At 34.8% G+C, this 14,634-nt stretch overlaps 1 protein-coding gene and 1 long non-coding RNA gene across 3 annotated transcripts in view; one reads left to right on the forward strand and one right to left on the reverse strand.

Moving 5' to 3' along the window:
* NUP107 (nucleoporin 107) overlaps window positions 1-13,653 on the forward strand; it is a 46,417-nt gene extending 32,764 nt beyond the window's left edge. For both annotated transcript variants that reach the window (XM_081311796.1, XM_081311797.1), the window contains exons 22-28: window positions 651-763; window positions 2,002-2,104; window positions 2,716-2,876; window positions 3,893-4,018; window positions 4,576-4,689; window positions 10,752-10,919; window positions 11,306-13,653. In XM_081311796.1, coding sequence (XP_081167922.1) covers window positions 651-763; window positions 2,002-2,104; window positions 2,716-2,876; window positions 3,893-4,018; window positions 4,576-4,689; window positions 10,752-10,919; window positions 11,306-11,413 — 893 coding nt within the window. In that variant the 3' untranslated portion in view covers window positions 11,414-13,653. The remainder of the gene's footprint in view (window positions 1-650; window positions 764-2,001; window positions 2,105-2,715; window positions 2,877-3,892; window positions 4,019-4,575; window positions 4,690-10,751; window positions 10,920-11,305) is intronic.
* The window catches only part of LOC308658893, a 558,609-nt gene continuing 555,569 nt past the window's right edge, over window positions 11,595-14,634 (reverse strand). The window contains exon 2 of the long non-coding RNA XR_014024247.1: window positions 11,595-11,691. This is a non-coding gene — a long non-coding RNA (uncharacterized lncRNA). The remainder of the gene's footprint in view (window positions 11,692-14,634) is intronic.

A 14,634-nucleotide genomic window follows, 5' to 3' on the forward strand; every position in this document is an offset into this window, starting at 1 on the left:
TATAATGTCTTTTTTTTTAAGAGAGAGTGAGAGAGGAGAGAGAGAGAGAGAGAGAGAGAGAGAGAGAGAGAGAGAGAATTTTTAATATTTATTTTTTAGTTCTCGGCGGACACAACATCTTTGTTGGTATGTGGTGCTGAGGATTGAACCCGGGCCACATGCATGCCAGGCGAGCGCGCTACCGCTTGAGCCACATCCCCAGCCCCATGTCTTTTAGATTTTACAGATTTTATGTAAATATACTTGTGTGTGTGTGTGTGTGTGTATCAATATCCCTCTTCAATACTGGAAATTTAACCCAAGGTACTCTACCACTAAGTCACATTTCCAAGCTCTTTTTGAATTAGTTTTTAATAGGGTCTTGCTAAATTGCCCAGACTGGTCTTGAACTTGACATCATCCTACCTCAGCCTCCTGAGTCACTGGGGTTATAAGCGTGTGCCACAATGTGCCACGAGTTTTTAAAAAATTGTTCCAGGGACTGGGAGTGTAGCTCAGTGGTAGAGCACTTGCCCGGCATGCAAGACTTCAATCCGCAGCACTGGGAAAAAAAAAATGTTTTGAATTTACCAAACTGTTGTAGCTGTTTAGAGAATATTAGAATCAATGATTATTCTTTGTTTTTTGTTACTTTAAAAAACTCTTTTTAGATTTGGATGTTGCGACAATAACAAAAACTGTAGTTGAGAATATTCGAAAGAAAGACGATGGTGAATTTAGTCATCATGACCTGGCTCCATCCCTAGATACTGCCACTACAGAGGTAATTTGGGGCATGGGGTAGGGGCTGAGGGGTATTGTAACTTCTAATCCTTCATCTTGTTTCTTGGTGAATTTCTATCTTAAAATATATAGTTTCTGCTTGTCACCCCTGTCCCCCAGAAATAATTGTTTTAATTTTTTGTTGTTGCACATAGACACACTGCCTTTTTGTTTATTTATTTTTATGTAGTGCTGAGATCTGAACCCAGTGCCTCACATATGCTAGGCAAGCACTCTACCACTGAGCCATAACCCCAGCCCGAAATAGTTGTTCTTAAATAAGAATGTTTCTTTGTCAACCCAGGCTTTTTACAAATTTAAGGTCTTACATAAGGGATTATTTATATTAGTAGTATGTGAAAAGAAGTTTGTCTAATAGAACAAGTCTGAGCATTGGCTTTTCACTAACTCTTATTTTCAGGAGAAAAGTTATATCTATGCTTAGGGCCTTACTATATATCTCTGAGGCTGACTTTGAACTGTGATCCTCCTAACTCAATCTCCCACGTTACTGGGATTATAGGTGTGCACCATCTTGCCCGACAAGAAAATAATTTTAAAGTAGCTCTTTAAAAAAATCATATGGTTGCCAGACATGTTGGTGCATGCCTATAATCCCAGCACCTCTGGAGGCGCAGACAGGAGGATATCTTTTTTTTTTTTTTTTTTCTAAAGAGAGCGGAGGAAGGGAGGGAGAATTTTAATATTTATTTTTTTAGCTTTTGGCGGACACAACATCCCTATTTGCATGTGGTGCTGAGGATCGAACCCGGGCCGCACACATGCCACATTCCCAGCCCATGGATCTCAAGTTCAAAGCCAGCCTCAACAAAAGTTCAAAGCTAGTCTCAGCAAAAGCGAAGTGCTGAGTAATTCAGTGAGACCCTGTCTCTAAATAAAATACAAAATAGGGCAGGGATTTGGCTCAGTGGCTGAGTGCCCCTGAGTTCAATTCCTGGCACCCCCTCCCCCAAAATTCATATGGTTAAATTGGTGGGGCATACAACATATAATTCCAATATTATAGTCCAGTGAATTTTTTTCTATAATTTGATAGAGAGCTCTTAAGTAGGAAAATAAATTAAGGAAAGTTAGATTTTTTTTCATAATTTTAAATAATTCAAGGGAAAATGATGTTTATTAGAAGCACAGATATAAGTTAGTTTTACTAATTTGCAGATTATCCTAGAAGTAAAATTGCTGTTTCTTTTTCCCTTTTTTCTCTCTTTAAATGAATAGGAGGACCGTTTAAAGATTGATGTAATTGACTGGTTGGTATTTGACCCAGCACAGAGGGCAGAAGCACTGAAACAAGGCAATGCAATAATGAGAAAATTCTTAGGTATTTTGTTTTTATTCTTTGGTCAGATCCACATACCTTTGAATTTTGTTTTGTTAATCTTTCTATTGAGGGTGAGAAAACCCAGCTATTCCTTTTTTGGTACTAGGTGGTTGAACCAGGAGCACTTTACCACTGAGTCATATCTCCATCCCTTTTTATTTTTTCTTTGAGGCAGGATCTCACTAAGTTGCTGAGGGTCTTGCAAGTTGTTGAGGCTGTCCTTGAACTTGCAGTCCTCCTGCTTCTGCCAGGTTGCTAAGATTACAGGTGTGTACCACTGTGCATAGCCCACCTATTCTTTTACATATCCAATTTGTTATGCAAAAACTTATAAAGGTGGATTTTTGTTATCCTAGCCAATTTTGCATATACTGTCATGGCTGACAGACTTTGAAAAATATAACTGCATTTAATATCTCCTTTTATGTTATCATTCCATGGAGATATGAAAAGAGCCAGCCCATTGGGTAGGAATATCATTAAGACCTTTAATAGAAATACCTTGGGTCCTGAAATGGTTGCAGCTCACTATAAAAGTTAAACCAATTATTTGACTCTTTGAGAAACATTACAAAGTAGTTTAGTGAAAATTGTATGTTCTTTTTTCACAGCATCTAAAAAGCATGAAGCTGCAAAAGAAGTATTTGTGAAAATTCCTCAGGATTCTATAGCAGAAATCTATAATCAGTGGGAAGAACAAGGAATGGAAAGTCCACTTCCTGCTGAAGACGATAATGCTATCAGAGAACATTTGTGCATTAGAGCTTATTTGGTGAGATTGAAAAGAAAACCACAATTTTAGTAACAACTTTTCTGATTCACTTTCAGAGTTTAAATTTTAAAGTAATGATTGATCAATTTTATCTCTCTTGTGACTATAGTAATGACTGTTCTACAGAGAATTGAAATCATGACCTTATCTTCATTATCGTGATTCTCTATTCATTGTTAACCAGCCAAGATCAGATAGCATATATGATATCCAGAACTGATGTCTTCTTTCTTCTTTCTTTTTTTTTTAAAGAAGGATTTAAAAAAAAAATTAGTTATAGATGGACAAAATATCTTCATTTTTATTTATTTATTCTTTTTTATGTGGTGCTGGGGATCGAACCCAGGGCCTCACACGTTCAAGGCAAGTGCTCTACCACTGAGCTACAGCCCCAGCCCCAGAAACTGATGTTTTTTTTTTTTTAAGATTCATGAATGCTCTTATGATGAAACCATGTGCCTCTGAGCTGCCATGATTCTGGCTTCAAAGTAAATGCTCTGAAGAGTTGGGGAAAAGAAAAAAGATTCTGTGATTGCTTGTCTCAACTTTTAATATTTTTGCTTTTGGCAATAACTGAGGATAGCAAAATATTCTAGATTTGTTGGGACTAAAATAACAGCATATTCATTCAAATTTTATTAAACAAGTAATCAAGTGATTATAGTGGGCAAGGTCACAGAGCTAAATTTGTGGATAGTACTCTTCTCTTTACCCTCTTAAAGCCAGTAGGCCAATAAAGAAGGTAGATAAGATAACATGCTACTTCATAGAGTGATAAATGTCAAGATACATAAATAATCAGGATGCTGAGATAGAAGTAGATGCTATATATTTTGGTGGTATTTGTCATTTGATAAAACATTAATATATTCCAGTCATTTTTGTTGTGTGTAAAAAAATAAATATTGAACAATTTTGTATTTTGGTGCTGCAGAATTATTTCTAAGAACCAAAATTTTTAAAAGCTTTGTTGAATAATAAATGTGGAAAACATTTTTTTCCAATTTACGTTTTAGGAAGCCCATGAAACGTTTAATGAATGGTTTAAGCATATGAATTCAGCTCCACAAAAACCTACTCTGATACCCCAGCCAACTTTTACTGAGAAAGTGGCTTATGAACATAAAGAAAAGAAGTACGAAGTAAGTTGAATATGGATGTAGGATGAGTCTGTTGCATCTTAAAAATGTATGTTAGCATTTATAAAGGTCATTTTTTCAGCAGCTATGTTACTATAACAGGTAATCTTTGTGTTAATGTTCTGCTTTGAAAAAAAGCCATCTGTTTTGTTACCTCCCTTCCCCTACGCTGGGACTGGGGATTGCTCAGGTACCACTGAACTACCTCCCTAGCCCTTTTTACTTTGTATTTTGAGACAGTCTCACTAAGTTGCCAAGGCTAGCCTCAAACCCGATCAAACTCCTGCCTCTCGAGTAGCTGGGATTACAGGCTTGCACCATTGCACCCAGCTGTTTACTTCTCTGTGGGTAATTAATCTTGAAAAATACCTTCAGGTATCATTAGCATTTATTTACGAAGTTAACATTTAATCATTTTATTCAACTGCTGTCTGTTGATATTTGGCTACTGAAACACCAACTCTTGAATGATGTTCCACGTGTCTATTTCTGCCTGTATATTAAAAATACATTATTTATTGATTTTTGTTCATTATGTCTGCCTCGTGTTTGTCTTGCAGATGGATTACGGTATTTGGAAAGGGCATTTGGATGCACTAACTGCTGATGTGAAGGAAAAAATGTACAATGTCTTATTGTTTGTTGATGGAGGTTGGATGGTAGATGTCAGAGAGGTAAGCTGTGTGTATTGCATATAGCTGAAAAAAATATATTTTGTCAGATGTGCTCTTTCTGAATAGAAGAATCTACAGATTTTAGATAACCTTTGTAGTTATAACTAAATATCACATATATTTTGGATAAACTATTACTTCATATTTAATATGTTCACACAGGATAGTAGAATTTCATTTTTAAAATTCTGGACCTAAAATTTTAATTATACATGTATTTGACTTAATTTATAGATAGGTAATTCTAGCAGCATAAGACATACATCCATCAGTGACTTTCACTTCTAAGGTGTCCATTTAAATGACTTGACAAGCTTTTTTAAAAGTACAAGGTTCCATCCCCAGAAATTATGGTTTAATTAGTTTGAGGAAGGGCTACACTGTTTGTTTTATAATCACCTAGAAACTTTAATGTGTGACCTAGATTGAGAACCAGTTAGAAAAGTATTAAATGCCATAAGAACAGTACGAATTAAGTATTTTTTTTTTAAGTTTAAGTAAAGAAAAGATTGTTTTGGGCTGGGAATATAACTCAGAAGATAGAAAGCTTCCCTAGCATGAGTGAGGCCCACACTAGAGGAAAAAAAGGAGGAGGAAAACAGGATTGTTTTTTAACCTGGAAGGGCTATGGACAGGAAGCTTGAAAGCTATAGCATTCGATTGAATCTTGAACAAATGGGTAGAATTTGGATGAGGTAAAATGGGGAAAGGAAGGATACTACAATGATAATATCAGAGAAACACTAAGGCCTTATCCAGGGACATGACAGAATGGTAGCTCAGTTTTCCCTCTGCAGACAGATAATCAAGAAAAACTGGAAATCTTAGATTATTGGATATTTATTTTGAATGGAGAACAACAGTGTTCTTGATACTTTTTCTTCTGCCACTTATAATATCCTCTTTTATTTTATCACTTATTCTTTAATTAATTTTAGCTACTATAGATATCTACCTCTTCTAGTTTCCCTAGAAACTAGATTGGAACCTCTGTTTGCTGTTATTACTGATAGATTAATGTTTTGTTTTTGTTTTACTGGGGATTGAACCTGGGGGCACTTTATGCTGAGCTACATCCTCAGCTCTTTTTTTATTTTTAGACAGGGTTTCACTGAGTTGCTTAGAATCTTGCTAAGTTGCCGAGGCTGCTCTTGAACTCAAGATCCTCCTCAACCTTGTGAATTTTTGGGATTACAGGCGTGCACCAGTGTGCCTGGCTTAGGTTAATGATCTTGAAACATAGATTAATGATCTTGAACTTTTAATCCTAAAGTTCATAATAGAACTCCCCTGACTAGTTTTAAACCTTCAGCAGTTTCCTTAGGATAAACCTATCTTCTGATTCATGCTGGTGTTAGTGAAAATAAAATTTTCCTGTTACAAAATGCTAATTGTTACTTGAATTTTGAAACAACTTGAGTGTCTTGTTGATGAATAAGTCTTTATTATTCTGATTAACTAATCTTAGTAGATTAAATAATGAAAGCCACAAAATAGTCTCATAAAAATGATGTTGGATTGGCAGACAACAAATGATATTGTATTGTTTTATGGAGCATTTTATAAATCAGTATTTGGTCTTAGTCATTTATTTAAAACTAATCCAGAAAAGGAGATTCCTTTAACAGTCAATGATAATGGTATTTTAATTACTCTATTGAGTTTAGTTTAATACTCCTAGATATTTAATATTCAACAAAGTAGGGAATTATCTAGGGTTCCTGCTAGCACATATATTATTTGTGTATAAATTAGAAAATTGAACCCCTTCCCTTACACAGATAGGTTCCATGCTAGGTACACATGACCTGTAGAATGAAGCATAAGCTGGATTTCAGCTTCACTCACTCACTTGACCAGGTGCCCTTGTATAGTACACAACTGTACACGATATTCCTGGCATTACACACAGTTTAGTATAGGAACATCTCAAGTTTTTAAGTAGTTATAGAATGTTCCTATTAGTATTGAAGGCAGGTGGCACAGAAGGCTGGCAGCAGAAGTAGAGTAGGCATCTCATCTATACCTACTTTTTATTACTACAACTACCTCTACTTCTACTTCTGCTACATTCTAGTCTAAGCTTCTACTGTGTCTTCTTTGCTTCCCGTTCTCTTTTTTTTTTTTTTTTTGTATTTATTTTTAATTGTAGTTGGACACAATACCTTTATTTTATTTATTGTTTTATGTGGTGCTGAGGATCGAACCCAGGGCCTCAAACGTGCTAGGCAAACTCTCTACCGCCTAGCCACTACTCTACCCGCCCCATTCTTCTTTATATTATTATTTCCTTGTTTATCAATTAGTGATCATTTAAAAATGAAATATGTCACTCTCTTACCAAGAACTTTCTGATAGTTTCTCATTATAACTTGAATAAAATCCTTAGTTCTCTTCTTGACATACAAGACTGTACATTTGCCGTTTTTTGTTTGTTTGTTTGTTTGAACTACCTGCCAGTCTTATATCCTCCTGCTCCTCATTATGTTCTTGATTTCTGGATCTCTTTGCAACTCTCCCTCTGCCTAGAATGCTCTTTCCCCAAGATATCTGCCTAGGTAGCTTCTTAATTCTCTCAACAGTCTCCTCAAATAGTTTCTTTAGAGAATCTCTGCCCCCCATCAAGTCACCCTTGTTTGTTTTTTGCAGTGCTGGGAATCAAACTTGTCATGCTAGCCTAATGTTCTACCACTGAGCTGTATAGCCCCAGCCCTAACCATCCTATTTTTGTGTATTTATTTTTAAATATTGTAGATGGACACAATACCTTCATTTTATTTATTTATTTTTTATGTGGTGTGAATGAGGATGGAACTCAGTACTTCAAATGTAGTAGACAAACACTTTACCACTGAACTACAATCCCAGCCAACCATGCTTATTAAATAGCATATATAATACACATCTGTTACTGAATCCTTATATTAGATTTCTTTCTAGCACCTACCACATTCCAATATGTGTTTTTTGGTTTTTTGGTTTTTTTTTTGAGTCTACTCCCAGTACAGTATAACCTTTATAAAGGGAGCAACCTTGTATTCTTCACTTCTTTGACCCTGACACTTAAATTAATGTCTAGCACATACAAGGCATTTGGTAAATAAATGGCACTACATTATTGGAGTGAATGCACTTTTTTCAGATTAGTTATTTCCATAATGTCAATAGAGGTAGACTTCTGCTGTCGACATGTCAATGAGTTTTTCTCACATAGAAGGCACTGTATGCCCTTGGTGAAAAGAATTTTTTGTTTTAAATGTTTTAGTATATTTTAAAGCTTTTAATTATTCATACAAGAGAAATAGGTTGTGGCAGAGTAGTTTATTTCTTTTTCCTTGTGGCAAATGTCTAGGTCCATCTGGTGTGATTCTGAATGGTTGATAGCAAGCTGTCCACTGCCATGGGAATCATAGGAAAAGAGATCACTTGCACCACTCCCTGATACTGTGGCAGCAACAATAGGATTTAGGAGGAGCAGGTACCACAATTCATCTTGTGGTACCTTTTATAGCTTTTAGGTAACAAGCAATCCAAGAACCAGGGGTACTTTACCTCCTTAGCATAGGGGAAAGACTATACTAGAGCATAAATGGAAAGCCCCAGAAAGCAACAGTTCTCTTATCATTCATAATAGGTTCTGCCTCTAGAGGGGTCAGTAATATGAATAATGAGTAAAAATTTGAGGTGTTTTAAATTGCATTTTAAATCTAACACATTTAGATAATCTAGTGAGCACCTTATCTTTTTTATTGGTGCATTGTAATTATATATAATAGTAGGATCTATTATGTCATATTTGTACTTAAATATATTTGATCATTCTCATTCTCTAGTACCTTTTATTTCCCTCCCTTCCTTTTTCCCCAGTGAGTGCCTCACCTTGAGAAAATAAGTGAAAGTGCTTTCATTTTTAAAGCTAAGAAAATATGGCTGGGTGCCGTGGCACATGTCTGTAATCCCAGCGACTCGGGAGGATCTTGAGTTCAAAGGCAGCCTCAGCAATAGTGAGGCACTAAGCAACTCAGTGAGACCCTGTCTCTAAATAAAATATAAAATAGGGCTGGGGATGTGGCTCAGTGGTCGAGTGCCCCCGAGTTCAATTGCCAGTACAAAAAAAAAAAAAAAAAAAAAACTAAGAAAATATGAGGCATATATTTTAATATTTGCTTTTATGTATTTATACCTCAAAACAAGACTAAAAGATTAATGGGCAATATTTTTCTTGTGTGTGGAAACCTGGCATAAGTTAGGTAGGTTAGCCTAAGTTAGTACGTTACTTCTTGGTAGAGTAACCAAGCCACATTTTGTTGCTTTACTCCATTTATATCTACGTTTGAAAATGTTTTAGCAATTTAGTTTTATAGCCTCTCCCAAGAAATATTTTGAGATATTTTATTAAGCTTTTTATTTTGCTTTACTTTGTCCTGGCTATTCTGTTTTGTTGTGTTTTATACGATGAGTTCTATATGTTTCCTTCTGATTTTTCTTTTTGTTATGCTAGGAATCAAACTCAGGGCCTCATGCATGTTAGACACATGCTCCACCACTGAGATATACTCCAGCCCTTCCTTTTTGTTTTAAAGATTATTTCAGAAATTTTAATGTGTTTGGGTATGTTTTTATTATTTTCGCTATTTTAATTTTCAAGTGTGGTAATGAGAAAACAGTGAGCATAAAAGGGCTACTCTTTTATTTCTACAGTTTTGCTTTAGAAAAATCCAGAAAAAAATACTTAACTTTTTTTCTACATAAGATTGTCCTCATATATTTCTTCTCTCGTTGATTATATTCCTAACTATAGGTTTTGTCAGTTTTTCTAAATTATACAAGAAAATCATAAATTCATTCTCCTTGTTGAAAAAACTAGAAAGTTGCCACATAGTTCTTTCCCCTGTGCACCCTTCTCTGCATCCTAACCATTTTTCCCAAGTATAACTGCTGTCAGTTTGGTGTGTGTTTTCACATCTCCTTAGATCTATTTGTAATTACATCTGTACATATCCAGTAAAGTGTGGTGATGTTTTCTATTCTGCTTTTTGTTCTGATGGTATTCAGTTTCTCTTATTCTTTTTATACATGTTGTTATTATAGACATTAAATTTATTAGAAATACACTCAATAGCATTTTCATTATTCTGTTCCCTCTCTAGTATACCTTGTTCATCTTCATACTTTTCTGGCATAAAATTTTGTTTGCTACATAACATGATTAAAACCTTGCCTCATTTTATTTTTAATAGGCATTATAAGCCTTAGAATAATTAGCACATACCTATAAACCCAGCTTTTGGGGAAGTAGAGGGAGGAGCACTACAAATTCAAGCCCAACTTGGGCAATTTAATGAGATCCTATCTCAAAACAATTTTTTTTTTTTTTAAGGTCTCAGTGGTTGAGCACTTGCCTGGCTTGTGTGAGGCCCTGGGTTCAATCCCCAGCACTGCCAAAACCGAAAAACTTTAGCTTCTTCCTGGTTTTTTGTTTTGTTTTGTTTGAATATTTATTTTTTATTTGTAGTTGGACACAATACTCTTATTTATTTATTTTTATGTGGTGCTGAGGATGGAACCCAGGGCCCCGCACGTGCTAGGCAAGCGCTCTACCACTGAGCCACGACCCCAGGCCTAGCTTCTACCTGTTTTGATTTTGATTCAGCACAGTCATCCTTCAGCATCTATGAGGGTTTGGTTAGAAAATCCCTGTGGATAATAAAATTACATATATTCAAATCTGTTATATAAAATGGCATAATATTTTATATAACCTGCTCCTATCCTCCCATATCCTTTAAATCATCTCTAGATTATTTATAATGCCTAATACAATGTAAATGGTATGTAATTAGTTCTTATATTGTTTAAGGAATAACGACAAGAACAAAAAGTCTGTATATGTTTGGTACTGTTGCAACTTTTTATCCCAAATATCTATTTACTTTCTATGGTTGGTTGAATCTAGAGATTTGGAACCAATTAATGCACAGGACCAACTGTACATGCCTTTTCCATTTGTAAGGATAGTTAGCTTAAAGTTGTTAAAATGATGACTTGATGTCTGTTTGTAGGATGCTGAGGAAGACCATGAAAGAACACATCAGATGGTTTTATTGAGGAAGCTATGTTTGCCAATGTTGTGTTTTCTGCTTCACACCATATTGCATAGTACTGGTCAGTATCAGGAATGCCTGCAGTTAGCAGATATGGTATCCTCTGAGCGCCATAAACTCTATCTGGTAAGTGCTAGAATGCTTGCTGTTTAAATTTTATTGATTTGATATACTTTATGGTGATATTTAATTTTGTGAAGACATGCTTACATTTTTTATTGTTTTTGGATTTTAGTTGTTCTTGAACTTCCTGAAAGTAACAGTCTAGTTTTAATGAATGTGCTTTTTTTCCAAATATGTATATGATCATATAAGCAGTTAGAAATATGTAGACTGACTCTGAGAAATAGCCTGAAGTTCCTAAACTACTCTAATTTTCTAGCTTCTGTACATATAAATCATACAAAGAAATTTCTTATTATATTAATTTAAATCATCAGATTAATTAGGTAACTAAAAGATCATATTCTTTTTTTCTCATTCTTATTTTTGTTTTTCTTTTTTGATACCAGGTATTTTCTAAGGAAGAACTAAGGAAATTGCTGCAGAAGTTAAGAGAATCCTCTTTAATGCTTCTAGACCAGGGACTTGACCCATTAGGGTATGAAATTCAGTCATAATTCATTCACTCTTTGTATTGTTACTAATTCCCATGATAAACAGAGGGGTTTTTTTTACATAATATACATATTTGTAATTACTGGCCTTTTTTCTTCTGCATTATTCTGGGGGGAAATGTAAAATTTTGACATTTGAATTTTGTACATTTTCAGAATATTGCTGAGGGTATAAGCTCTGTGGTAGAGCACTAATATGCAAAAAAAACATACTAGCACCACAAAAACAAAAATAAAAACAAACCAGGCTGGGGATGTGGCTCAAGCGGTAGCGCGCTCGCCTAGCATGCGTGCGGCCCGGGTTCGATCCTCAGCACCACATACAAAGATGTTGTGTCCGCCAAATACTAAAAAAATAAATATTAAAAATTCTCTCTCTCTCTCTCCCACTCTCTCCCTCTCTCTCACTCTTAAAAAAAAAAAAAAAAAAAAAAAAAAAAACCAAACCAGAATAGTATGGTGACGCTTTGAAAATTTAATGTATTGTTATTTCTCTAAGTGTGTTTTTTAATAAAATATGTAAAAATTAAAATATTCTGTTCTTAAAAATTTCAAGTTCATCTCTTTTATATAAAAGTAAATTAAATTGTTTATTCTAATTTTTTTCGTGTAATCGTAAGCACTCTAATATCTTAAAATTATAAAGAGGATGGAGAGTAGATTCATTTTCAAGCCAAGTATATAATTTTTCATTTATTATAAATTCAGTAATTTTAAAAAGTATTAGTTACTAAGATGAATATAGCAAAAAATGTTTTCAACAACAATCATAATAACATTACTTTCTTTATTTTGAAAACATTTTTAGTTTATTAACTCTCACTTAAGAAACCTGCTATTAAAGTAAGTTAGGGAATACAAGGAAATTGGAACATTAAAAAAAATGCAATATCTGATACACAGTAAGCATTGAAAACATTGGGAAATTCAAAATAAATAAAATCTAATCCAATCCTTCTTATAGGGAAAATATACATATTTAAAAGGTGCCATTAAAAAATATAGTGTGGTAGTATACACCTATAATCCCAACTACTTAGGAGACTAAGGTGGGATTAAGAGTTTAAGACCAGCCTGGGAAATTTAGCAGTCCTCTGTCTCAAAGGTTAAAAAAAAAGTCTGAACAGGAAGAAACTGTCTTCAGTTAAAAAGACTCTGAGCAACTTGGGCTGAAGTTTGAGTAATGCAGTAAATTTGCAGAAATATAAAGATAAGATTCAAATATCGTGAAGCACTATAGATTAGGAAATCAGTATTAGCAAGGCCAACAGTGGTAAAGGCTAGGCATGTTTATAAACTAGCAACTAGGCCAAGTTAACTATACTACATGGCTTATAAATGGGAGATAACTGAAAGAGAAATACTGTTATACCAAAGCTGGCTAATCATCATCTGAATCATCCAAGGAATTTCTTAAATATTTACTTACAGATGACACCTGGGGATGTCTGGCTCAGGAGGCCTGGGAATGGATCACAGAAGTTATATTTTTAAAATACAGTATTCCATTTGTGATTCTAGTTAGCTATTTGGGAATTCTGGCTTAAATCAGCGATAGGTATTGTCATTCCTCCTGTACCCAAGGCATATAACACTAGTTGATCACAATAGAAATCAATTAGAAATGTGTGAAGCAATGAACTCTGCTTCAAGTTTTATTTATGCCAGTGAAAATGATTCAAAGATGGACTCTTACTTAAAAAACTACAATGAGCTATCATTACATATTCATCAGAATGGCTAAAACCCAAAAGACAGACAACACCAAATCTTCACAAGGATGTAGAATAAATTATGATACATTGTTAGGGAAGAATGTAAAACGATACTGTCTCTGGGAAAATTTGTCCTGCCCTGCCCTAATCAGAAATTGAGTTCAAGAGACTTCTACTATTGAGTTACCTTTCCAGCTTTTTTTTATATTTTATTTTGAGAGAGGATCTCACTAAATTGTCCAGGCTGGCCTCAAATTGGGATCCTTCTAACTCATCCTCCTCAGTAGCTGGGATTATAGACATATCTTACCAGCCTATTTGGGGAAATTTTCAAACATTTTCTGTAATTTATCTAGAAATTTCAACCTACATACTTACCCAAGAGAAATGAAAATAAATTCCACAAAAATGTGTGTTAAAATATGATAATAATTGTAGCTAATTAAAAAAATTATCATAGCAGTGCTTAGCACGTGCAAGGGCTGGTTCTATCACAACAACACACACACACACATTCATAACAGCATTATTTTAAAAGCTCCAAACTAGGAATGATCTAACCTACATACCCATTAATCAGAGAACAGCTGAACAACTTGTGATGTTCATACTCAGTAATATAAAAAGGAAATAACTACTCATAAATTCAACAGAAGAAGTCAAATTACATGTTATTTCATTCATTTATATGAAGTTCTTGAACAGTTAAAACTAATCTATGGTGAAAAAAATTAAAATAGTGACTTTTACAGGGGAGGGACACCCTATTTTCTGAGAAGGAACATAGGGAACTTTTGGGGGTAAAGGAAATATTCTATATCTTGATAGGGATTACATAGGTGTGTCAGTTGTCAAAAAATTATACAGTTGAAAGCTGGGTGTCTAACTCAGTAGTAGAGTATGTGCTTAGTGTGAAAGATCCTGGGGTTAGTTCACAGAACCCCACCAACCCAATACAATTATGCTTTACACATTTAAGTGTAAATTTATCTTTGAACAATCAAATGGGCAGCTAGGGGTTGTAGCTCAGTGGTAGAGCATTTGCCTCCCACGTGTGAGGCCCCTAGGTTCGATCCTGAGCACCACATAAAAATAAATAAAAATAAAGATATTGTGTCCATCTACAACTAAAAAAAAATTAAAAAATCAAATGGAAAGACAATTCAAATGTAGTTAGACATGGTAGTATACACCTATAATCCCAGCTTCTTGGGAGATTGAAGCAGGAGGCTAATTAAATTAGCACAAGATCTTGCCTCTAGGGGCAAGGGAGAACTAGAAATGTAGATTAGTGGTAAAATGCACCTGGGTTCAAGCCCAACACACACAAAACAAAAACTAATAAAGCTGGGCACAGTGCTGCCTATCTGCAGTCCCAGCTACTTGGGAGGGTAAAACAGGAGGATTGCTTGAGCTCAGGAGTTCAAGGGCAGCCAAAGCAACTATGATAAGATCCCTATCTCCCACCCCCACCCCCGCCACATACACACATACAAGTGGACCATAGAA

This window comes from Spermophilus citellus (genome assembly GCF_964194105.1).
Source record: "Spermophilus citellus genome assembly, chromosome: 10".
Taxonomy (NCBI): domain Eukaryota; kingdom Metazoa; phylum Chordata; class Mammalia; order Rodentia; family Sciuridae; genus Spermophilus; species Spermophilus citellus.